A 24,641-nucleotide genomic window follows, 5' to 3' on the forward strand; every position below is an offset into this window, starting at 1 on the left:
AAGAAAGGAACGCCAAAATCACCTGTAAATCACAAAGCCGGTCGAGCATACCCCAAAATGAAGACAATACAAAGATCACCCATCAGTGGGTCGCCTGGCTATCTCGACGCGAACCCTTCTGGGAGACGGAGCTTCGCGGGCTGATCGGAGCGTCCAGCCGGTTGGGCGGAGCCACACCCAGGCGGACTTCGCCAATCCGGCGGAGAAGGGACTGCAATGCGATGCGAATCTCCGGGTTGAGATCGCGGCTAAGAAGCTCTACTCCCAAGGGATAGAAGGTCTCGATATGCTTGTCAAAGTCATCCTGGGGGAAATTGCTGTACCCGTCGATAACATCCACCACGACCGGCCGCCAGGCCACAATGTTGCGCTGCTGGCTCTCCTCGTCGAGGCGGACGAAGCTGCGGATGATATCGGCACAGAGTCTAGGGGGAAAAAGCATCAGCAAAAAGGAATCTTCCAACAATATGAGAGCAAAGGTGTAAAGAGAGGGGGGAAATCGTACGGGATGAGAGCCGCCTCAGTCTCCGGGCGACTGCTCTGTCTCTCCTCTCGCTCGTCATGATACATGCGGAAGAGTATATGTACGTAGGTGGCAGCACTACCACTCTCCTGCTTCAGCAGATTCGGAGGCTGCTTCATGAATCCTTGGCGCCAGAGCTGCATGCGCAGATCCTTGTCCTCATTAAACTTCTTGGCAAATTGATAACTCTTCTTCAGTAATCCCATTAGCCGCAAGAGCTCGTGGCTGGGGATTTGGGCGTAGACATTATCGTTGGAGAAGAGCTCATGCACCGTTTCGATCATGAGCAGCTGCAGAATGCAACTGGTGATGATCCGGTTGAAGAAGCGACGACGAGCCGCTGTGATGGCAGCAGGCTGCTGTTGCGGGTCTCCTTGGGGCCGGTAGTCCTCAAGCTCTGCACGAGCCTCGCTCTGAGCCGGGGGAACTCCTTCATCCTGGAGCGAAGTGGTGGTCTGAGATCCATTGACCTGCAGCGAGTCGGGAAGATCAGCCGATGCAGTGGTTGCAGCATCCGGAGATTGGGCGACATCGCCGTTGGTGGTGACCGGGGCGTCGGTCAGTTTAGACATGGACGCCGCCGCGGTAAAGAGCTCATAGGCGGTCGTCTTGCTAAAGAGCTCGACGAAAGCTCCCACAATTTGGGTCCAGTGCTCTTCTCGGAACTTGGAAACATTTTGCAGGATCAGCTGCTGCAAGCAGTTGCTGCCAATTCGAGCAATGGTATCATTCTCTTGGCAAATACATAAGGTCAGCAGTTCCAGGAACCGACTGAGCATATACTCCAACAAATCGAAATAATGGGTGAAAAGGGTGATCATGTTCCGCAAAGCTTGAATCATGGTGGTCGACAGCCAGACAGAAAGGTCCTCGTGGTTAGGAACCTTGGACATTTCCGACTTGGACTGTAGGACAACGAAGATGGGGCAAAGCAGTTGTCGCCAAAGGACATCCCAAAAGTCCCTGGGGAAATCGCCTCCGTGCCGAATCAGGGTGTCGAAGAGGTAGGCAAGTGCACGGGATCGAACCTCAAGATCATCACCGGTCATCAGCACGTCCTGGAACGCAATGAGAATGGGGTACCAGAACTGCTCTTCTTGCGACTGGCGAGTGAGCTGCTTGGCAAGGTTGGTTCCCTCCTCCTGGAAATGATGGGCAGGAGTACCCCCACGGTGGGAGAGCGGGCACTCTGGAGTACGCAGCATCTTGGTGACCGTGGACTTCAACGTCTCGATCGCCTGCAGCGACTTCTTCTGGAACTTGGAATTCTTGGAAAATTCGGTCAGACAAACGATCAGGTCAGCAAAAGCGCCCTGGGTGATCACAACGCCAAAGCGGGTATTATAGATTTGGGTAACATGATCAAAGGCCATATTTACAATGCCCTCTGTGAAAAGCAACTGTTAGCTGGTGCCGTCAAGAAACGAGAAAACCCCTTTTTTTTTGACAGAAGAAATCTTACCATAAGGCTCACGAGCTGCGACGGTGAAAACACCAAACATGGTCTTCCATCCGGACCGGATATTGTCCCCACGCGCCTGAATCATCTGGATCAGGCAGCGAAGTATCATATCCTTGACAGCAGCTGTAGTGCTGTTTGCCATGACATGCTCAAAGGGCTTGAGGAAATCCTTTTGAAACTTGAAGCCAGGCAACTCGCCAATCTCCATAAAGCGCATTGACAGCTGTCGCAGGGAGTCCAGCGCAAAGAACACAACGGTAGTATTGGAATGACAGCCAACCTGGTTGAAGTGTTGACCCAGAACCTCCCAGATTTTCGACCACTCAATTCTCACACGAGTCATGTTGTAGTAACTGATCTCGACTAGCTTTTGCAAACTGTACGTGCGAGGAGAGTCGCTATGCCCAGACGACTGGATTTCTTGCCAGCTGACCTCGCTAAGTGCCCGCACAAAGTCAATAATAGCTTCGTGCGACAGATTGGCTGTGTTCGTAAAGATGCGATCAACGCCGCGGACCATATCGGCGGATCGGCTTTCCATGGCGATCTCCATGCGGAAAGCCGTGGGTCCGCCGGCTGAGCGTGGACGGGGTCGCCGCGAGCCCTGCACAGACTTGCGAGAGGCGGAGTCGGATGATATCGTGGGTGCGCGTGAGACATCGGGTAGTGACCCCTCATCTACACCATCACTCAACAATTGCAACCGGTCAAGCTGACTGACACAGGTCAAAATCTCTCGCCATGAACCCCGAAGATGGTTGCCTTCGGTGAAAGCGACGTCAAGCAATACTTTCAAGGCCTCGACGTTCTTCGCCATCATCTCCCGGACATTTCCGAGGTTGGTAAATTTTGCCAAAGCAGTGACAAATGCGACCCGAGGGGTTTCCAAATCAAAGGCGCAACTGATCCGGATTGCCAACTTGAAACCCTCCATGCAAAGTCGGATCATCTCAAGGTTCTGGGTGTCTTGCATCGGGGCTGACAATCCTGACAAAAAGGACATCCAAGTGACATTGAACATCGACCCGACATGCCGAACCGAGGTGGCAGGGATGAAACGCGATAGCGCATCTCGGACGGCCGTCTTGCGCTGGGCTCGGATGAGGGAGCGATATAACTGCTCCGTCTTGTTGGCCATTTCCTCAGATGCCTGAGCGTATTTCTCTCCTTGGATATCTCTACCCACGGTTGCAAAGACTTGTCCAGCTCGAGTCGCCAATCTAGTGGGGGCTGAAGTTGGGATACCCAAGTTCGCGGCATGTTCTCGCTCGGTGTCAAGGACAATCTCATTGTTGGCAATCTCGTCGTAGATCGAAACAAGATACTCGGACGGTAAGTCCTGGTTGTCGTTGATACCCCGATTGTTCTTGATGAAGTCCTCCTTGGTCATTCGGGGCCCCTTCATCTTGGAGCTATGCTGGTCGGTGTTGAGCATGATAACCGAGTATGAAAGGACATACGCGGTGTCCGCGTTGGCGAAAGCATTGGGGTTCTGAGTTGTATACCGTTCCGCAAACTTGAGCATGAAACGATCGATCTTTTGGGCCTCGCCGGGCAAACGGAAGTGCTGCAGAAAAGATCGAAGAGCATCAACGAAACGTCGTTTGGTGAAATCCATCTGATCAACAAACTGATGCATGATGGCAATATTCTCCGCATCGCCCTCGCCCAGGTATTCACCAAGCATAGCCTTGTCAAGGCGCTCATTGCGCAGCAGAAAGCTGGCAATGTCTTCTGGTGAATCAGAACGAATGAAGCCCTCGGAGAGCAGAAGTTTGATGCCACGCTTTGGCTTGAAATTGAACTGTTGAATGGCGTTCATCATGGCGATCTTTCGTTGTTTGACCTTCTCAATCTGACTCGGGTCGTCATCAGGCACTGGTGTGGATCGGCCCGTACCAGACTCGCTAACCTCTGGTCGTGGTGACATGAGGACGCTGGTATCCAGGGACTCGCGGGAATTGTCCATGGACTTAGATGGAGCCAGTGAGTGAGCAGCAGCGGCAGCAGCCTGATCATCTAGACGCTGGGAGCCCCAATTGTCCAGAGACCGAAGCATCTCCACGAGACACTCCACAGCCTGATGCTTCAAAATGTAGTCCGATGGTATGTTTGGCACGGCCGGTTGTGGCGGTGGTGTGATGTTGGCGGTCGTCAGCGATGGAGGTAGTGTTCCACGCTGGTGCCAATCGGCCCCGACGCTGGACATCTTGGTATGATGTTCCTGGAATTGCTGCTGCTGTGCAACTGTGGTGGTGACAGGCACGCTCGAGTACCGCGAGAGTTGCTCTATGACATTTTGGAAAATGTTCTCCAATGCAGTCCGGTCACAGTCGTAGTTGAGATAGATCTCGACCAATGCACGGGGATCGCCGCCTAATCGCTCCAACACTTCCATAAAGTACTGCTTTTGGAAAGACGGAGCGGCTCGCTTCTCGAGAATAGCCAGATAGATCTCCTTGAGGAACACCTCCAACTCTTTCTTCATCATAACCCTCATGTCCTTAAGCATCAGCCAGAAAATCTCGCAGCAGACTTTGAAAACATGAGGAACCGAGCTGGAGCCATTCCGACTGAGGCTCAAGCAAAGATGGGGTCGCACAGCCTGGAGGAGTGTCATCGCTTCCGTGCTGCTTGAGCTGTTCTTGATGGCAGCAAGCGGTGATGTAAACGCGGTGATGTGGTTGTTGATGAGATAGTGGATAAGGTGTAGCGAGAGCAGCTTCGACCGCATGTTCTGGGACTTGATATCTTGTTGTTGGTCATGGCCGAGAACCTTATGGCTCAGCTTACACAGAGCGCGGAAGACCAAGAAGGAATCCTTAACGTAGGTATCATCCACCTCATCCTCTGCTGCTAAGGCATCATCTTCTCTTTCTTCAGGGATGCCCGAAATCGACCGGGTCGTTGATCGGGTAAGTTTAGCACGAGTGACTGTGGTCGGCGCATTGTCATTTACATTGGTCACCTCCTTGGGTGACTCAAAGCTTTGTAGAGTGAGCTTCTCCGCGTTGGGTTCTTTGGTCACGGGTTGATCTGCTTGGTCCGCTTGATCCACCACGGACACGGAAGCGACTTCAGAAATTTGTCCTTGGTCGCTAGCTGACGCATCAAGGCCGGCGCCGGTAACTTTGTCGACCTCACGGGTCCGGAGCTCTTTCAGATCCAACCGAACCTGAACTCTGTCGAACACCGTGCTCACCATCTGAGTAAGCGAGCCTTGGGCAATCTGCTGATTCTGACTGGATTTGGAGTATATGAAAATATTATAGATCTGGCGAACCGCTTTCAAGAGACCAGCTCCATGCACCACGATCTTGTCATTCAGCACGGCAGCAAGTAATGACTTGATGATCTGCTGCTGAATCTCGTTCGGAGTCGCCTCATTCTCGAAACAGTCGCAAATCGCATCGATGGCTCGTTCGATCAGGGGGGCTTTTCCGGGGTTGCCTCGAATTCGGATTCGGCGGAGGGGAAAGCAAAGTAGGAGTAGGTAATAAGTTTGCCAATGCAGTCCAGCGCCGTCACCTGGAGTGGAATGCTGAGTGTCTTGCTAGCCAGGTGAAGAGGGCGGAAAATGAGCTCAGGATCGATGGGTTGCCCATCTGACTGTTTAACATTGGCCAAAGCTACCTGGACGGAGGCCTCCAACTCCTTGCTTCGCCGGGCTTCGCGGGAGGTGCCAATGGTGTCGAGAGCAGTCACGATGAAAACTGTAGAGCTGACGGCGGTGGACCGGTGCGTCGCGAAGGTGGCCGTTGTTGACCGTGAGTCGGAACGCATGCGAGCGTCTGGCGGCGCAATGTCCTCGGTTGGCTGCGGTTCGTGTATTTCGGGAGGTGCACCAGCCTGCTGCTGGTCGACTTCGCGACCAGTGGTACTGTCCTCCTCTGTATCCTTAGGTGGAACCTCAGGCTTCTTGTCATCGTCCTCATCTTGCTCGTCTGCTGCCTGCTGCGGCCGTTCCTCGGTTTGTTTATCCTCTTCTTTCTGCTGGGTTTCCTCTTGAGTCTCTTGCTCCTCTTGCGCCTTCACTTCTTGCCATTCTTCTTTCTCCGACAACAAATTCGGCTTATCTGATGCCAACATTGGCGGAGCTTGAGGTGCTTCACTGTTTGCGTCCACGGGGGCCTCAAGTTCGGGGGTGTCGGCCGCGGGGTGGTGATGCGGCTCGGAGCCGGGATCGACGTCCGCCATGGTCAAAGAGACTCCGGGCGGAGCGATCGGATCAGAGCAAAAGCATTCGACTGTATAGCAACGGGGGTAGCGTACGGACCCTGAGAGTTCTCGCCGGTTGATTGTTTCATACGGGGATGCGTGTCTTCTCCGAATCGGGACTGGGCCGGGAGATGGCTGAGTCAGCAAGTGCTGCTCCGGCTCACCCCCGTTGAGTCACGTGACTCTCGGAAAGGCCCGCTCACCGGGACCTTAGAAGCTCAACAGAAAAGTTCCTGACCGTTAGAGGCCATCTTTCTCCCCCAACTCCCTCATCCCCGGCTTCCACCGTCTTCCCCGCGCCGGTATCTCCTTGTTTCTTCATCTCCGTGTCGAGGGAAACTATTCTACTCATACTCTCTGGCAATTTCAGCCCAACATGGTTGCTGCCGCTGTCCGAATGCGCATCCCGAGCGCCATGTTCATGTCTCGAGGCGCCGCCTCCATGCGACGCCCCCAGGTCTCCTACAAGTTCCAGGAGGTGATGCAGTACGCTTACTTTCCAATGTTTATACCACCTGTGAAATGATACTGATGAGCTTCCTAACGCGCAGATCGCAATTGCCCGCCTTGTCTGCTCTTTCCCGCTTCTATGCCTCCAAGTGTATGGCATCCAATTGAACCTCCTAACTCCCCCATTTTCACTTTCTTGTTTCTAACAATCATTGTATCACTACAGCTTTCCCTCCCCACACCATCATCAGCATGCCGGCCTTGTCGCCGACAATGACCGCGGGAAACATCGGCGTATGGCAGAAGAAGGCCGGCGACGCCCTCCAGCCCGGTGATGTGCTCGTGGAAATTGAGACCGATAAGGCACAGATGGACTTTGAGTTCCAGGATGAGGGTGTTCTCGCCAAGGTCCTGAAGGAATCCGGCGAGAAGGATGTCGCTGTTGGCGCGGTAAGAGTTTTCCCGAGATTCCCCGCGGGCAGCCGTTTAGCTCATTCCAAAGAACTTGACCAAAACAATACTAACAAATTTTCCGTCCGAACCCACAGCCCATTGCCGTTCTGGTTGAGGAGGGTACCGATGTCTCTTCCTTTGAGTCGTTCACCCTGGCTGATGCCGGTGGTGACAAGGCCGCCCCGGCCGCTGAAAAGGAGGAGCCCAAGGGCGCAGAGCTGTCAGCCCCGACCCCGGCCCCCGAGCCCGCTGCGCAGGAGCCCGAGACCTCTGGTGACAAGCTCCAGCCCAGTCTGGACCGCGAGCCCTCAATTAGCCCTGCTGCTAAGGCTCTGGCTCTGGAGAAGGGTGTCCCCGTCAAGGCTCTCAAAGGCACTGGCCGGGGTGGCGTGATCACCAAGGAGGATGTCGAGAAGTATCAACCCACCGGCGGTGCCGCCACCGGTCCTACCTTCGAGGACATCCCCATCACCTCGATGCGCAAGACCATCGCCAACCGCCTCAAGCAGTCGATGCACGAGAACCCCCACTACTTCGTGTCCACCACCCTGTCCGTCACCAAGCTCCTCAAGCTGCGCCAGGCCCTGAACGCCTCCGCCGACGGCAAGTACAAGCTCTCGGTCAATGACTTCCTCGTCAAGGCCTGCGCTGTTGCTCTCCTGAAGGTTCCTCAGGTCAACTCCAGCTGGCTCGAGGAGAACGGCCAGGCCGTGATCCGTCAGCACAACACCGCTGATATCAGTGTTGCCGTGGCTACTCCCTCTGGTCTGATCACCCCCGTTGTCAAGAACGTGCAGGGTCTGGGCCTGTCCAGCATCTCCAACCAGATCAAGGACTTGGGCAAGCGCGCTCGCGAGAACAAGCTCAAGCCTGAGGAGTACCAGGGCGGTACCTTCACCATCTCCAACATGGGCATGAACGCTGCTGTTGAGCGCTTCACCGCTGTCATCAACCCCCCTCAGGCCGGTATTCTGGCTGTCGGCACCACCCGCAAGGTCGCCGTCCCCGTTGAGACCGAGGAGGGCACCGTCACCGAGTGGGATGACCAGATCGTCGTGACCGGTAGCTTCGACCACAAGGTGGTCGACGGTGCGGTCGGTGGCGAGTGGATCAAGGAGCTGAAGAAGGTGGTTGAGAACCCGCTCGAGCTTCTGCTGTAAAGCAGAACCCGCCAGCAATCTTCTCTCGTGCCGACTTTCCAGACAATGTAATCTGTATTAAAACGGTTTCCCTTTAGACCACCATAGGTCCCTTGTTTGTGTTTTGTTTTAGCAACTTCAATACATTTCATATGTCCGCTTCCTTTCGCGATCAGCTCGTTGTAGCGATCCGCTTCCGCCTTTTCGAAAGCGTCTGCGTGTTTTAATCATAGAATGCTATTCAATTCAGTTGCTTGACATTTCCACCCAGCAATAGGTTCAAGGTAGAAGGGAAGGCCTTGCCACCACACTCTCCATTCAGGTTGGCGTTCCATTTTTGGTATGCTACCACGAGGCGGGTACCTGATTTGCTTTGTCTCCGGACTCAAATCCCTGGATGTCGGGGTAGTAGGTTTGCAGATGCTCCAGTGGGGTTTGCCTTGGCGCCTAGCCCATGGACGCTCTCGCCAGTAGGACGATCTATCTCTATTGTTCGGATTGGTTGCTGTCGGTAAACTAGGTAAGCACTGGGTTTTCTAGCACTGAAGAACCTCGACAACTACGACCGATGTACATGATAGCCGCCTGCCTGGCTGCATCAGGTGGTGGTTGTAGGTATTGCATGGTATATATTTACCTACCCCACCCTCCCAACGTCTGGATCCAACGAACAGGTCCTCCCTAGCCGAACACGATCCGGGCCTGAGCAATACCTCTACGCACCTGCATCAGGCCAACTTGTCCCCATGCAAACTGTATATTTTGAAGCGGTTTGATAACCCGGAGAGGGAACCTGAATTCGGAGGCGTCTATATGTAGCCGTCCGGCATAGCGCGAACATAGTATGCGTAGGGATAGTTCACCGTTTATCCAATGCCAGTTGATAGAAGGCTACCTGAACCCTAACTTTGTACCCCTAATTTGTATCTATCACAACTATCATGTTGTTTGTGAGTTGCTTGTTGATCTACTGCGACGGCCTCGAGACTGTTGAGTCGGAGCGTGGCAGGAAGAAGCAACGTCAGTGGCTGATCATAACAGGTGACGGTTGGAATCACTTGCCCAGCTCACACCGCGCAGAAGAACAATAGTTCTGGAGAGCTGATCATCAGAGATAGCTCTATTGATATCCTTCCAAAATATGGCCCCGCCTAGATGTGGTCTGAGGGAGAAAGGGATGGGCCACTGGGCGCGTGGCTCCACCCAAAACAGATCAATGACGTGATGTCACCCCGGAAGCTTCAAGGTTGAGCGCAGGCTTCCCTGCCGCTATAAAACCTCACCCCCCGCCGACTTCCCCCCTGACATCGCACGGTGCTCCTTTTTGGTAGGTGATCCTTTGCAAACTTTTCTGTCCCGGCTACTTCCCACAGCTGACGGACCGGCCACCTGCAGAACTAGCATCTCACTCTTCTATCTTCTCCCACCACCATACCACATTCCACACCATGTCTTACGCCGACGCTGCTGCCAAAGGCCCCAAGCAGTCGCCTGAGGAAGTAAGTACACTGTTCATGGCACTCTGCAGGCAAGGAAGTTAACCAGATCCGACAGGCGTAAGTCGTCAAGTCTCATACAAGCTCATCATGTCTCCGTATACTAACTCCACCCGGGGTCCACCCGGGGATCAGCCGCGCTCCCACTGTCGGCGGCGTTTACAAGGATGAGTCCGAGAGCACGGCCTCCCTGATCGATGTAGACTCGCCTCACGTCACTGCGGTCGACCCGAACTTCCTCGACCAGGAGGTCAAGACCACCACCCAGGCGGAACGGTTAGAGCGCGAGGCCGAGGAAGAGGAGGAGGAAAAGAAGAAGAAGCACGCGCGCGAGGAGGCTGAGAAGAACGCCAAGGCCCGCAAGGCGAAGAGCTGCGACCTGAGTGCCAACTCGGACAACCCCGTCTTCATCGCCAATGCTGTGGTGGCCGCTTTGGTTGGTGCCGGCTTGGGCTTGGGCGCCTACCGCAAGCATATGCAGGGCAAGCTGTCGTGGGAGTTGGTTGGTGTGTGGTCTGGGGCAGTGGGGGCCTTTGGCGTAGCGGACTACTTTGTGAGCAAGTAAGTGCAATCCCTAGGACCAGTCGAGGCTGGAGATCAGATGAATAAGGGGCGTGTGTGCAAGGCCTATCGTGCTAATTCGGATCTACAGGTGGTTCCTCCAGAACAAGTACCCTCCCAAATAAGCAGACCGGCGAACTGCGACGAGAGATGTTGACCCTTGCTTAAGTTTTTTTGATTTTCATATACCATCCCAGCTCTTCTGAGATTCGAGATTCTGCATCCCTAGTTGTCTCTTTGGCGAGAACGGAGTCCAGGCCGGATGACCAGGCTGTATCAGTAGCCTCAATGATACCATTCCCAAATCAAAATGTGCCTCCTTGTAGAGTCAAAATATAGAGAGCGTATGATATGGAGTAATCCTAATTTGAGTTGGAGACCGTGAACCTCAAAAGCTCTTGCCCGTCGGGCTGCCTGCCACATCGTGCGATGACGCACTCCGGCAGCGCACCGAAGCTGTGCCTGAAGGCGGTGAGCGATCTAAACAACAAGCTGGCCTTCGCGCGAGGCATGAGTCTCCCCGAGCAGCCCACACTGGACGTCTCTTGCCGGTGCCGATCTGTCTTAGGAATTTGGTGTTCGATGTCAAGCATCCTATAACTGGATTGCCTGTCTCAGAGTTCGCCCTCGTGCGCTGTGAAATCCCCCCCGGGCCTTGACGTGGCACCCGCCACCCCATCGACATGGTATGTACCAGCCGTCCGATGCGCCAGCCCACAGGATGTTTGCTCACCAGGATAGAATTCCCTCTTCAATTCAGCACTCAAGCAGTCATCTGCTGTCCGTCGGGATCTGGACCAGTTGGCACAGTCACCCACAACCTCCTCGCCTGCTCTAAATGGTATGCTGGCGCTCTGTTGCCCTTTCGATGCGCAGCTCACTCCTAACCTGCGATCATTCTCTTTACGTATAGGCCAGATCGCCGCCTCCTTATCCTCATTATCTCGGACCATCGATGACTACTCGGCCCTTTCCAAGAAGGAGTTGATCCCGGAGAAGCAGGCAAAGGCATTTGAGCGGGTGAAGAACTTCCGCACCGAACTGACCGACTACCGGGCGCAGTTCGACCGGCTGCGCAAAGAGCGAGAGGATGCAGTATGTGCATGTTGCACATTAATCCCATCCTTTCTGGAATCCACTGACTCTCCACTTAGCAATCGGTCACCAACCGCAATGAACTGCTGGGCCGCCGCCCCCACCACGCCGCTACGCCCGAGAACCCCTACGCCCAGTCTTCGCTCCCGCCAACCTCCTCGGCGTTTGCGCCCTCCTCTGGCCTGAGCTTTGGGGCTGGTCCAAGCGATCATAACCGCGAAACACACGCCCTGCGCGAACAATCATTCTTTGCGAACACGCACAACCAGCTCGATGACTTTCTCGATCGCGGGCGGGCGGTCCTTGCGGACCTTGGTCAACAGCGGGAGGTGCTGAAGGGCACCCAACGCCGACTCTATAGTGTCGCCAACACCCTGGGTGTCAGTGGGGATACTATCCGGATGGTCGAACGGCGGGCTCGCCAGGACAAGTGGATTTTCTGGGGCGGCGTGGTGATTTTCTTCCTGTTCTGCTGGGCGGTGCTGCACTTTTTGCGATGAGCAGCCGAGTCCATTACTTTTGACTGTAATTTTTTTTGGGGGGCTGGGGTTGATTTTGTATTTCCATCAGCGACGGCGTTCTGTTCATTGTGTTATAACTAGTTGCACTGTCGTTTGGGACTTGTTGGGGCAATCCCATGCGACTCGACTCGGCCAATGCCTGCTATTTTTGTAGCCCGCAGAAAGGTGAAGGGGCAACCACAGCGAAGTTAGCTAGGTCGATGGCCGACGAAAATCACACCTACCATTCTAGGTCGCACCTGGCACGATCATCAATCGGCAAAACGAGCGGCTACCAGCGCCCTGCGCGTGGTGCGTAGTCCCCGCCGGCGCTGATGGGCCGAGCATCGGCCGGGCGGCAGCGCTGTGGAGACGCCCTGATTCTTCCGCTTTTCCTCCCCTTCCTCTTCCTCTTCTCTTCTTCCTTCTCCATCCACAGCATCTCATTTCTGTAGACACCATGTTTGCCGCTCGCCAGTCCTTCAACATCTTCCAGAAGCGCGCCTTCTCGGCCTCCGCTAGCCAGGTATGTCGTTATGCCATTGTGCCATTTCCCTCCCCGTCCCATTTCCTATCCTCGTCTCTCTTTCCTGATTCTTCCGACCACATGGTGTGCTAGCTGCTAACGGTCTCTCCCCCGATCACAGGCCTCTAAGGTCGCCGTCCTCGGCGCTGCCGGCGGCATTGGCCAGCCTCTGTCCCTGCTGCTGAAGCTCAACCCCCGTGTTACTGAGCTCGCCCTCTACGATATCCGTGGTGGACCTGGTATGTGTGATGAAAGCAAACCCCCCATCACAATCCTCCCATCACAATCAATGCCGATCCAGCGCGATACAGCCTACTTCCGAACCGGATTGCTGACCCGGCGCTCGAATTGATTCGCAGGTGTCGCGGCTGATCTGAGCCACATCAACACCAACAGCACCGTCACCGGCTACAACCCCGATGCCACTGGTCTGCGTGACTGCCTCAAGGGCTCTGAGATCATTCTCATCCCCGCCGGTGTTCCCCGCAAGCCCGGCATGACTCGTGATGACCTGTTCAACACCAACGCCTCCATCGTCCGCGACCTTGCCAAGGCTGCCGCTGAGGCCGCCCCCGACGCCAACATCCTGGTCATCTCCAACCCGGTGCGTTGATCCATAGTGGTCCTTCTGGGGTCTTCTGCGGGAACTCGTCCTTGCTGACAATCTTGCTTTTCTTCTTGAACCAGGTTAACTCCACCGTCCCCATCGTCGCCGAGATCTTCAAGTCCAAGGGTGTCTACAACCCCAAGCGTCTGTTCGGTGTCACCACCCTTGACGTCGTCCGTGCCTCGCGCTTCATCTCGCAGGTCCAGAAGACCGACCCCGCCGGCGAGAAGGTCCCCGTCGTCGGTGGCCACTCCGGTGTGACCATCGTCCCCCTGCTGTCGCAGTCCAACCACGCCTCCATCGCCGGTGAGACCCGCGACGCCCTGGTCAACCGCATCCAGTTCGGTGGTGATGAAGTCGTTAAGGCCAAGGACGGCGCTGGCTCCGCCACCCTCTCCATGGCCATGGCCGGTGCCCGCTTCGCCGAGTCCCTCCTCCGCGCCGCCCAGGGTGAGAAGGGTGTCATTGAGCCCACCTTCGTCGACTCTCCTCTGTACAAGGACCAGGGCATCGATTTCTTCGCTTCCCGCGTCGAGCTCGGCCCCAGCGGTGTCGAGAAGATCCACGAGGTCGGCCAGGTGAACGAGTACGAGCAGAAGCTCCTCGACGCCTGCCTCGTTGACCTGAAGAAGAACATCCAGAAGGGTGTTGACTTCGTCAAGGCCAACCCTTAAAAAACCCACTCTTGTATAACAATACCTGTGGCCCGGTTCTTCCCGGCTGGATCGCAGAACCATGGAATATGTACTTTTAGATCGATATGCATGCCATAATCAATATCGGTCTAATCCGCCGTGCACATCCCCGTTGCCCTTGCCTGTAGAGAATACGTTTCCTATTTGATACGCTGGTAGAATTGAATTGGTTCATAATGCACATCGTCAGGTTAGATCAGAGTACGGTTTGATGGGAGATAATTCCGCACAGGCCTACCGCCTCGCGTAGACTCTCGAAACAAAGACCGAAAGCATAAGCAATGATGAAATCTCAATCTCCATGGATGCATCGCGTTGCCGCGGACCTTTGTGTTCTCCATTCTCGCGTTGTTCCCCGTCTCCCCGCGCTGTACCGGACACCAAATTGAAAAATCAGAAAAATCAAGAGAGAGAGAGAGAGAGAGAGAGAAGGGGGAAGGGGGGTGGAGAGAAGAGGGCAAAAAGAAAAGGAAAAGGGTCCCCCGATTAGGTGTAACTGCGCATGGCGTCTAGATAGCCCGTTCCTCCACGCAGATCCTGGTCAAAGGTCTCGGCCACCTCCAAGACTCGCTTGATGTGTTCCATGGAGAGGGGCGAGTTCTCATTGACAGCCAATGCTTGGGCGGTACGAACGGAGTTTTTGATCTACCATCCTTAGTTAGCATCATGTTAAGAATGTTGGCAAGTCACCGCTCTTACCTGGCGACCGTTCAATGTATGCCGTGAAAGCAAATCGTAGTCGCTCTCCGAGAACGACGCCGTCTTAACCCCTTCAATAGCGCGCACCCGCCCCAGGAACATCTTCCAGATGCTGCGCTTGGCTTTTGCGTTCAGATCACCATAGCGCAATGCCACGTGGATGCGGGACTGAAAGGCATCGTCAAAGGTCTCCACCCGATTCGTGGTCAGGAACAAGATGCCCTGGAAATACTCCAGCAGGCGCAGGAAGATGCTGACCAGAGCGTTGCGGTGAATGTCGTGGATCGTGCGCTTCTCGAGGAAGATGTCTGCTTCGTCTAGAAGGAGGACGGCACCCCAGGAATGCGCAATGTCGAGAATCTTGTTGAGCTCAGCTTCGAGCGTGCGAGAGTCCGTTCCCAGCTCGCCGGCGCTGACCATATACAGGGGTCGCCGGAGTAGTTCTGCAATGCCCTCGGCCGTGAGCGTCTTGCCGGTCCCTGGCGGCCCATGCAGGACGGCGACCAGGCCTTTGCCCTTGCCCTGTATCACATCATCGATATTCTTCGCGGCATGGAAGGTGTGGGACTCCACCAGGGCCTTGACAATGGACTTCTGATTGCTGGGCAGCACCAGCGAGTCAAAGGCATCTACATCCCACTCGATCTCGCTGATGCCCGAGATGGTAAACTCGAGCCACAGCTTCTCACTGAAGGCAAAGCCCAGCACGACGGGGCTGGCGATCAGCAGCTCCTCTTCCGTAAACTCACGCTCCTTGTTGTCGGTGGCGTCGCCTTCGATCCGGTCCATCTTCTCCTTGTGGATCTCGTTGCCACTCTCGTCTACTTCCACCTCGACGACTCGCGGGATCCCATCCTCGCCCTCGATGACTTTGTAGACCGTTCGGGGGGTATCGGAGGAGCACCCACCCTCGGAGTCGGATTCGGATCCGCCCCCGCAGCAGCACGCATCGCTGTCGTCATCTTCGAGATCGCTTAAGTCCGCCTCCGATGCATCTAGGAGGTCTGGATCTTTGGGACGGACTGTGCTGATGGGGTAGTTGGGATTGATGCGCCGGTGGATTGCTGGATCGATCATGACGCGGCCGTTGATGTTGACTTTGATGACGAACGAGCGCTTCTTCTTATAAAAGGCCATGCCCTTGTGGAAGCGGTAGTTCATGCCGCGCAGGGACACGAAGCGCTTGCCCCGTTCGATCAGACGCGATCGCAGCGCGTCGGGATCACGGTGGTATTGCAATGGGTAGCAGGCCAAACTGGTGATCTTGCGGGCTCCTTTGAACGATTCCACCTCGGCGGACATGTTACCAAATCCAAAGTCCTTGCCATCGTACTCCAGGTATCGGCCTTCCACGCTATACCATTGGCCCTTCATGAACGAAGATTCTTTGATCGCATACTCGATCTTGAAGGCGCGCGGCTCGTCCGAGTTTCCATACGTCGGAGTGTATGCAATGGTATTCGGTTTGAAAAGGGCCCACAGCAGGTCGAAGGTGATGGTGTTAGCCTCCAGCAGTGGGTAGAGCGTTTTCTTGATGTCGGCGTAGTCGATGTCTAGGTACTTCACAAGCACCTTCAGATGAGCCGCTTTGGCCGCTGCCATCTTTCGTGCCTTCCTTTTCTTCTCGCTGCGCGACTGCTTTTTGAGCTCCTTCAGGTACTGCCGGGTTTCTTCCAAGTACAGAAACAGCATGTTGGGGTCGACGATGGCAGGCTCCTGCACCAGACTAACGCCCTTGACGCCATCCATGACCTTGGCGAGGGCATCGCGGAGATACTTGCTCTTGATATCGACCACTGTTTCCAGGTACTTGTTTTCCCAGTTGAATTTGCGCCGCACGGTGAAGATGTACTGGTCCCACTCGTCGGCATCGGGGTCATCAACCGTTTCGGTGAGCTTGTACTTGTGGATGGTGCTATCCCAGACTAGAGATGATTCCCACCGCGGTCAGTATCCAATGGGGAAGAGCTGCACTGGGAGAAAGGGAGGGGGAAAGGGAAATGAAATGAGGAAAACGCACGCTGATCGACTCGCTTGAAGGCCACCTTGGATGCCGGCTTCTTTTTTCGCGATCGTTTGTCCCGCCGACTGTCGCCGAGTGAATCGAGCCCTCCCAGCTCGTCATGGGCCGGGCCGCGCAGGCGCTTGGCCCGCTTCTGCAGCCTCAGACGAGCGACCAGCTTGCGCAGGGCCTTCTCATCCACGGCTGTGTCCACCTCGGCGGAGTCATCGGATTCGGAGTCGGAGTCACTGCTTGACTCGGTCCCGGAGTCGGACGGGGGCAGCTTACGCGAGCGCAGCTTTCTCTTCTTCTTCTGCTTCTTCTTGTCTCGCAGGGCTCGCTTTGCCCGTGCCTTGGCTCGGAGTCGGTGGCGCTTCCGGTGGTCTGTCTCTGATTCGCTCGCGATGGAGTCGGAGTCGGAATCGGCATCATCGGAGTCGGAGGACGTGCTGGTTCCCGAGGAGGAGGAACCGGACTCGGAGGAGGAGCTCTCAGTGGTGACATGCTTCTGCCTGCTCCGCCGTTTCTTTTTCTTTGGCTTTTGAGTTTCTTTTTTGGCGTCGTGTTTCTTGCACCCGGCGGCTCCTTTGGGGGCCTTCTCCGCAGGGACGGTTGGGGCCGCGTCTTTCGTGACTTCCGGAGCGGGTGGCTGGGCAGAGCCGTTAATGTTGTCGGTGCAGGGTTCGGCCTCATCCTTGGTCTCCCCCGAGTCGATCGGCGGTTCAGCCATGGCGGGGAAGCTTGGGGAAGCTCGAGTGGGGAACCGGCGGGTGGAACGAGTGGAACCGCTTGGGAATGGAGGAGCTCGGGGCACGAACCAGCAGGTCACAGAGAACGGGTATGACTCTGTCGAGCATCCGGTACTGAGGCGAGAGAACGGAGGGGCGCTCCCATGCAAAGCAGCGAGGAAGAGGAAGAGGAAGAGGAAGAGGAAGAGGTGGAGGTGGAGGAGGTGGCGGTGGAGGTGCCGAGTTGGACAGAACGGTGCAGTGGGTGAGACTGAGGGGATCTGGGGATATTTAAGATATTTAACAGCGTGGTGTCGCAGTCTGGAGTCAGTCCGCAGGCATCACCAGAGCTGCAGCCTGCAGACAGCTGCAGAGCAGGCCGTCGCCAGTCGGCCAGAGGCCAATCAGCCGGCCCCACGCGGTGCGCGATGCGCTGGCCCTCTCAGCAGTGCCCGGAGAGCTGCGAGGGCTGCGACAGCCCGGCAGAGACACTGGTGAGGCCCGATCTTCAACAGACGCCTCGCTTTCACCGCGGCTTGTCATTTGTGGAGCAAAGCGCTGCGGCTCCGCCTTGTTTGCTGGCGCCGAGCTCGTTACACCGACTCAGATGGTTTGCCTCGACTCTTCTGCCGTGGGGGGCCTTCTCTAGAGTCAACGGCGAGGGGCTCGCCGGGATGGGATGCTGATGGTGGTCGAGCAAACGGTGCTGGTCGCATTGTCGCATTGGCGATGCGTCTATCGAACCGTCATCTTTGCTTTGCAACTCACCTCCTATGGTCTATAATGGTCTATACGCCCTCATGACCAGGAGAGCACCGGAACGAGCCCCGATCGAGGCGCCAAGTCCGTGGTCAGCTGGCCGTGGACAGCTGGCCGTGGACATCACAGACGCTCCTCGAAGTATACCACATAGACGAATCCCACACTCCTCTACGGAGGACCTTGAGTCATCGCGAGGAGAACTCTGTTCTTCCCTGCACCGCGTGCAACGATGAGAAGCATCTCCATGCTCCATTCTAACTGACTCGATGGCCTGGTTGCGGGATTCTCATTTGGCAGCAACGCCATATATGCCCTACGCTGGCTGCAGCGACGGCCATCCAGGCAGAAATACCGGCAAGATCTACTGGCCTGCCTTCTTCAGCTTTCAACGCCCCCCGGAGAGCCTACGGGCAGCCCCATCCCCCAGCGGGTGGCGGAGTCCCCTCGTCGAAACTAGGGTCCCCCGTGTTCTTGCTGGACCCCGTGAGTTGAATGCCCATCGGGTCGCCAGGTGATGTGGTCTGTCGAAACGAAGCTGTCCAGATGGTACCAGTGCATTGCCATGGGCCGGATTGACCGTACAGAGCTGATGAGTGTACCAGATCTGGTCGATGAGTTCGCCATCCAAATGGACCCGCCCGTGTAGCCTCGGAGATCCTACGCCGGGGCTACTGTAAACTCGATCTGAAGGAAAATCAGGGCGGGCTACGTTCTTACCAAAGTCCTCAGGGACTGATGAAGCTCCATAAAAAGTGGCCCCTTCACCCGAGAACTGTGTCAGAGCCCGTGCATTGGAGGCCGAGCCCGTGACCGGATGAACAAGGGCGGGAATCTCGGTCGCGCGAGGCTGGGGCCAGGAGATGCTGCTCATGAAGACAACACGACGTGCGTACGCCAGCGGTGCTAGCAGCAGAGAGGGAGTCAATACATTGAAGTATGCACGGCACGGCCTTGGAAGTGTCCCGCAAGATTGTCTGCAGGAATATCACCGCGATTTGGTTCCGACAAACAGATTGCCATATTGCTCAAACCGCATGCCGCGCAGTATTAAAGACATGGGGAGGGGAACTTGGGACCGTCTCCCTATGGTCTTCTCCACAAGAGCAATACTGTCATCTAGGAAATCCAATGTGGACCTCGCATATCCATCTTCTCGGGCCACACCAAGCAGATAGGAAGGCAGTGATGGAACACCCTGGCTGATCGACGGAACTACGCATTGGCCGACGGGGAATTTGGATGATCAACACTCCAGCACCCTTTGTCGGAACAGAATGTGGGCTGCGTTCTGCGGCAGACTCTATGCGTCGACACCTGTTGCTACCCCCAATGCCTGACGGGGAATTCCTTGCGTGGTAGCCCCGCTGAAGCAGCCTTGTTTTTGCCGCTTGGACGCAGTCCCTAGACCCAAGACATACGATATCTGGTCACCGATCTATGGACTCGCGGACGTACCGACATGGAGTGTGGTAAGAACACCTGCACTTGTCGTCGAAAGGCAGATTCGGATAATCAAGCAAGGTATGTAGTACCCAATTTTAGTTGTAAGAACGCCGGCAAGATTGGACGCCAATGTAAGGGAAAAGACCATAGATGGCGGATGACTGCCCCTTTTGACCGCCGAGTTAGCTTGAATGGCGTGAAACCAGCTGGGAAGAATCTCAACTGGTGTATATCTCTCATCAGTTCTCCCTGTAAACTGTATCGTAGAGTGGACAAACTGCCTGATGAGCGCTTGGTGGACGCCGACGAAGCAGCATACCAGACGCCAGCGACAATCTGTGGAAGATCGGCTGTTCTGTGGCTTGGCCCTACGACCACTTCAGGCTGAAAATAAAAATAACCAACAGCCAAAGGAAACTACGGGTAACGCGATAATGTGCCTTTCAATCCACAAATGCGGTCAGCTCAGCTTGTCGAAGTTATGGAAACGACCGCTGCAGGAATAATATCGGCCCTCAACTTACTCTATATGTGAAACTACCCTATTGTAGTGCCTGACATCTACGTATCACCCCAGGAATGAGAGCAGTTAGACCTTCCATAGCACCTCAAATTGGAACCTCCCAGTTTTCAGACTAGCAATAACCTTGCCGGGGATGAAAGCAAGCGAGTTTGGTGTTGCGCTGCAGATGAAGGAGCCCATATTGAACTACACCACGGCGGACAAGGTGGAATTTGCATTGAGCAGGGTGTAAAATTTCCCAAATCCCAACAAGAATGCATGATTAGTAAATATGCCGTAACATAACGGCCGATATCGTTCGCCGCCTGAAAACTGCGGATATGGCGGTCGATCGGATAAATATATTCTTCAATAAGGATTGTCAGCTCCGGGAACCGACCACAAGTGTTACCTTTAATTATGATGTCGCAACAAACATGCTAATGAAGATGGAAGTCATCAACAGCGAGCTTGAACCCTGAGGGTGCTGAAGAATAGCTTGGCAAACCCAAGCACATTGGCAGAATACCGGGCTCGTCGCCCCAATATCTTTCAGCAAGTTCGACTTTGGGCATTTGATGGCCGAAGACAGGTTTTGCCAGAGTTGATGATGACACCGAAAAGTTTGGATGAAGCTTGAGCGGCACAATGTATAGAGGACGATGCAGGGCAGGGGGGTAAGAGCTTCCAGTCAACCAACATTAATTCGGGATGACCGAGGTAACCTTCAACTGCTAGGCATTGAGAAAGTAACTACGCTTTGAGCACAAGACCACTTGTCTCAGTTAGTTACCTTCGGATTTTGGGTTGAACAGGATTCACCTGTAATCAAACCCTTGTATGGTAATGTGAGAAATCAATATTTCGTCTATGAATCAAACAAGCCTGGCTAAGCTTTCTGCCCCGCTCTTCTACGTCATGATACACTCAGCCCTCTTAGGTTTGAAGATCCCAAAGGCCAATGACATGATTGCAGCATAGGCCAGAATCTCCTGGTGGGGATTGATGGCGGGCTGGGCTACTGTTTATGTATGTCTTCTCAAATTTCGGATTCAGCAAACCTATGTGATGAATTGAGGTCATTTTGTTTCTTGTCCGCCCCATCTTTTGATAATTAAAAACAGCGAAAGCCAGAGTAACCGTGAATAGAGAAGAGAGGATATCAGGGGAACACATCTCAACAAGAGTAATAGTCAATATTAACATCAAATGTATGAGCTGTCCTCTCTTACGGCTGCTACTTTTCCGTTGTAGGGATTATGTGTCGATGACGACAAACGGGGCTGGAAATATTAGTGATGCATTTCCTCGACCACACACATACTTGTTCGAACATAGATAGTAATGTAATTAGTTTACTGTAGTCCGAGCTGAACATGTTCTATGTATTTCAGTGAATACTATGATGGTCTTTTTTTAGTAATGCCGAGCTTAGTTTAGTAGTTCGCCCGGGTAATTAAACGATGACGTCGTTACCAAGCCACAGTGGTCATCTAGGCATCCACATTTACGCATAATACACCAATCAATAATTCGCGAGTCGATTTATCAAGTTTATTTGCATGAGAAAATACCATTAGTTTGGCATTGATAACCCTTTGCGTCACCGTAATCCTCATCCATGGCGCCGGCAATATGTTACCTAACCTACGGGGACCCGATGGCACCAATTTTCTCAACCATATTGATTACTCTGACCTGCTTATTGTGGGCTACTCGTTGATTCTAGCTACCGGGATCACATTGATTCATCGACAGCACCAGGGTCCGAATCACGATCCTCACACTATGATCACCGACAAGGTCTATAAGTGGTGCAAACAGTCAGCAACGGTAACCTCAGAGTTAGGAGAAGATCCGTCTCAATGCCCAACAAAGGTTTTCAAGAAGCTGTATGAGAGCCATGATCACGATTTGCACTCAAACGAATCTGGCGACTCGCTAGGGATCTCAGCGGATGGGACTTCTTCCTTCGAGCAAATTGACCACCTACAGAGAGCCCTTGCTTGCGGAAACTGGGGACCATCAGAGCCAAGTGAATTATTCCTGACGGTGAGGCTCGGTCTCTGATTATCTATATCAAATCATTCAAACCAAAGCTGATCAGAATTGGAATCAGATTTACGGCGACGCAATCAGCTCCTTGGAGAAAAGCCCAACGTCAGGTGTAGTTTCACCTCCCCTGATGGGAAGTACAGGGGTGGTTCCTTTGACTATTGTGGCGCCTTTGCCGGACCTCTGTCGGCATCTAGCCAACTGCATAGCTCGAGCCAAATACGAGGTTTTTCTAGCGACAAACTTTTGGATTCACTCGGACGCTTCGACGCTGGTGACTAATGCCATCAAGGAATTGTCAAAGAGAGCTGGGCAACGTGGGGAAAGAATTGTCATGAAGATGGTGTATGATCGGGGGGACCCGCGCCAGGTTCGTTGCCCTTATATTATCTTCACGAATACATCCTGATTCTGAGAACTAGGCATGGGAAAATCGATTGAGTGTCCCCGAAGATCAGTATTCTGGGGGGAAAGTCAGATTACCTTCAGCTGAAGATATTCCAAACGTCGATCTTCAAGTCATCAATTTCCACCGACCGGTCTTTGGTACATTCCATTCAAAGTTTACTGTTATTGACCGACGCATCGCTCTTTTACAAAGTAGCAACATTCAAGATAATGACAATCTTGAGATGCTTACTCATATCGAAGGACCCATAGTGGATTCATTCTATGACGCGGCGCTGCTGTCGTGGGGAAACCCCCTTGACCCCCCATTCCCCCTTTTGAAATCCGCTGCTAGAAATGCGCCGATCCCTTGTCAGGAACCTGAGGGTGCCGGACTATCCTTGAACAAAGAGACCGATATCCTTGCAGAGCATACAACGACCTCTCCATGCTATGACATCAACCTCGAGCAAGAAGCTCAAAGAATTAACGGCAGGATCTATTCCTCGGGAGAGGGATCACGGACAGGAGGTGTTACTCGTCATCTGAGTATGCATCATTAGCTCTTTCTGAAGAACGCGAAACATAATTCAGGGTTGACGTGTACATAGACACCACAATACAGCCTGATACAATTGGTGATTCACCAGAAATTGACCAAGACATCGAAATGACCCCATACATGACGCTGCCTGAGCATGAGCCGGTAGCTATGGCTTTAGTCAACAGAGAGCCTTACGGAGGTAAGCTAAAAGATTTGATTTACCTTGAAAAAATGGGCATGCCAGTGGCAGTTTACCAAGCCATCTTTAGCTCCCAATCATAATAGCATTCATACACCTCAAAATGCGGCATGGCTATCAGCAATCAATAGCGCGCGGCGCTCAATATTCATACAGACTCCCAATATGAATGCAGAGCCGCTTCTCCAGCCCCTTCTAAATGCTATTCGTCGCGGTGTTGTTGTCTCCTGCTATTTGTGTTTGGGCTACAACGATGCAGGAGAATTATTACCTTTTCAGAATGGGACGAACGAAATGTTCGCAAACAGGTTATACAATTCTCTCAATTCTGATGAGGAGAAAATGCGTCTTCGGGTGTTCTATTACGTTGGCAAAGATCAAACAAAGCCAATCCACAATCAGTTTAAAAAGCGAAGCTGTCATATCAAATTGATGATTGTTGATGAGCAGATTGCGATCCAAGGTCTGTCAGAAGCATAAGACTCATCGGCTAGCCTCAATTAACCAAAGGCGTTCACAGGCAACGGGAATCTCGACACCCAGTCTTTCTTCCACAGCCAAGAGATCAATATCTTGATTGACTCGGCAATGATTTGCAAGAAGTGGCTTGACATAATAGATCGCAACCAAAATACAGCTAAATACGGTGCTGCTAGCATTGCGGATGGTTGTTGGCACGATCCTACTACTGGTCAAATTCCACCAGGTTCTATCGGTATTAACCCGGGAAGATTTAGCTGGGCACGTGGAATTGTTGGTGTTGTGAAGCGAGTGAGAGGGGTCGGTGGATTCTAGCACCGAGCTTAGTCTTTTTGTCGGGTGCCCTTTTGAGAGGAGTGAATGCAGTAATTAAACATTGATTGATATGCCGATAGTCCTAATGTGTCAAGGTTGCTCTCTTGATCTAGTTCCTGGAATGTGCGCTTCCGGGGAGCAGTACTTTACGCGCAGATCTATAGATGACGTGGTCCAAGCTTGGTAACTTTCTGTCCATAATCGTGCAAAGCATAGTATTGGCTCTAATGAACCTTGTTGCATTCCAACCTAACATTTTGTAGATAGCCAAAATTGCCTAGCTGTCTTTTAATAGTGCAAGCGTAAGGTTTCGGTTTTTTATCATCAGATTTCCCCCACGGGGTGCTTTATCAAAAAGGAAGGATCGTCATGACTGCCTTGGCCTGGCTGCCTGGGTGGCATAGAGCTAATCTATATTCTGGTACCTTCTGAGCCGCGGACGTTTGTGGTCCATTATTGCTACCCACGGAGAAAAACCCAACGATTGAAAACGCGCGCTTTGTATACCAAGCGCATTTAGTCGGCCCTCAATAGTAATTGACTGGCGGGGCAGCCACGATTGGATTCATCAGATAAATACCAATTACGACACCTGCTCAATTCCCCTTCGGAAGAAAGGATGTAAGTCCGGCACTGATAAATTCGGGAATACCACAAATAAAGCCCCAGGCTGTCATTTTGACGCTTTATGGATGCTAGCACCTAAAGGCGGGCAAAATGATTCTGAGAGTCCCGAAAGGAATGCGCAGAAGTACTGACATCGGCTGCCCAAACTCAAGCGATGAAAGTCGGTAAATATG

The 24,641-nt window shown here is 53.6% G+C and overlaps 8 protein-coding genes across 8 annotated transcripts; 5 read left to right on the forward strand and 3 right to left on the reverse strand.

Moving 5' to 3' along the window:
* Positions 1-82: 82 nt before the first annotated feature.
* Positions 83-6,182, reverse strand: N7482_004852 (Arf family guanine nucleotide exchange factor SEC7; the record flags this gene model as incomplete). The annotated part of the gene is made up of 4 exons (XM_056686977.1): positions 83-425; positions 506-1,910; positions 1,986-5,373; positions 5,436-6,182. The coding sequence occupies 4 exons, from the start codon at positions 6,180-6,182 to the stop codon at positions 83-85; spliced, it is 5,883 nt and encodes a 1,960-aa protein (XP_056545719.1).
* Positions 6,183-6,579: 397 nt separating this feature from the next.
* N7482_004853 (putative pyruvate dehydrogenase complex, dihydrolipoamide acetyltransferase component) lies at positions 6,580-8,266 on the forward strand (the record flags this gene model as incomplete). Its single annotated transcript, XM_056686978.1, has 4 exons — positions 6,580-6,689; positions 6,755-6,804; positions 6,880-7,103; positions 7,202-8,266. The coding sequence occupies 4 exons, from the start codon at positions 6,580-6,582 to the stop codon at positions 8,264-8,266; spliced, it is 1,449 nt and encodes a 482-aa protein (XP_056545720.1).
* A 1,427-nt stretch (positions 8,267-9,693) lies between these two features.
* On the forward strand, positions 9,694-10,427 carry N7482_004854 (uncharacterized protein; the record flags this gene model as incomplete). Its single annotated transcript, XM_056686979.1, has 3 exons — positions 9,694-9,744; positions 9,815-10,302; positions 10,394-10,427. The coding sequence occupies 3 exons, from the start codon at positions 9,694-9,696 to the stop codon at positions 10,425-10,427; spliced, it is 573 nt and encodes a 190-aa protein (XP_056545721.1).
* A 558-nt stretch (positions 10,428-10,985) lies between these two features.
* On the forward strand, positions 10,986-11,897 carry N7482_004855 (golgi SNAP receptor complex member 2 family protein; the record flags this gene model as incomplete). The annotated part of the gene is made up of 4 exons (XM_056686980.1): positions 10,986-10,988; positions 11,044-11,143; positions 11,216-11,397; positions 11,457-11,897. 4 exons carry the CDS (start codon positions 10,986-10,988, stop codon positions 11,895-11,897), a joined length of 726 nt encoding a protein of 241 aa, XP_056545722.1.
* Positions 11,898-12,357: 460 nt separating this feature from the next.
* Positions 12,358-13,704, forward strand: N7482_004856 (malate dehydrogenase; the record flags this gene model as incomplete). The annotated part of the gene is made up of 4 exons (XM_056686981.1): positions 12,358-12,423; positions 12,545-12,662; positions 12,783-13,027; positions 13,111-13,704. 4 exons carry the CDS (start codon positions 12,358-12,360, stop codon positions 13,702-13,704), a joined length of 1,023 nt encoding a protein of 340 aa, XP_056545723.1.
* Positions 13,705-14,211: 507 nt separating this feature from the next.
* Positions 14,212-17,156, reverse strand: N7482_004857 (ATP-binding protein; the record flags this gene model as incomplete). Its single annotated transcript, XM_056686982.1, has 3 exons — positions 14,212-14,370; positions 14,425-16,349; positions 16,445-17,156. 3 exons carry the CDS (start codon positions 17,154-17,156, stop codon positions 14,212-14,214), a joined length of 2,796 nt encoding a protein of 931 aa, XP_056545724.1.
* A 325-nt stretch (positions 17,157-17,481) lies between these two features.
* Positions 17,482-17,697, reverse strand: N7482_004858 (uncharacterized protein; the record flags this gene model as incomplete). The annotated part of the gene is made up of 1 exon (XM_056686983.1): positions 17,482-17,697. The coding sequence occupies one exon, from the start codon at positions 17,695-17,697 to the stop codon at positions 17,482-17,484; it is 216 nt and encodes a 71-aa protein (XP_056545725.1).
* A 3,952-nt stretch (positions 17,698-21,649) lies between these two features.
* Positions 21,650-23,526, forward strand: N7482_004859 (IQ calmodulin-binding motif protein; the record flags this gene model as incomplete). Its single annotated transcript, XM_056686984.1, has 5 exons — positions 21,650-21,913; positions 21,981-22,286; positions 22,339-22,852; positions 22,915-23,046; positions 23,222-23,526. 5 exons carry the CDS (start codon positions 21,650-21,652, stop codon positions 23,524-23,526), a joined length of 1,521 nt encoding a protein of 506 aa, XP_056545726.1.
* Between the last annotated feature and the right edge of the window lie 1,115 nt (positions 23,527-24,641).

The sequence above is a fragment of the Penicillium canariense genome (assembly GCF_028826845.1).
Source record: "Penicillium canariense strain IBT 26290 chromosome Unknown utg000002l_segment0_segment0, whole genome shotgun sequence".
Classification (NCBI taxonomy): Eukaryota; Fungi; Ascomycota; class Eurotiomycetes; order Eurotiales; family Aspergillaceae; genus Penicillium; species Penicillium canariense.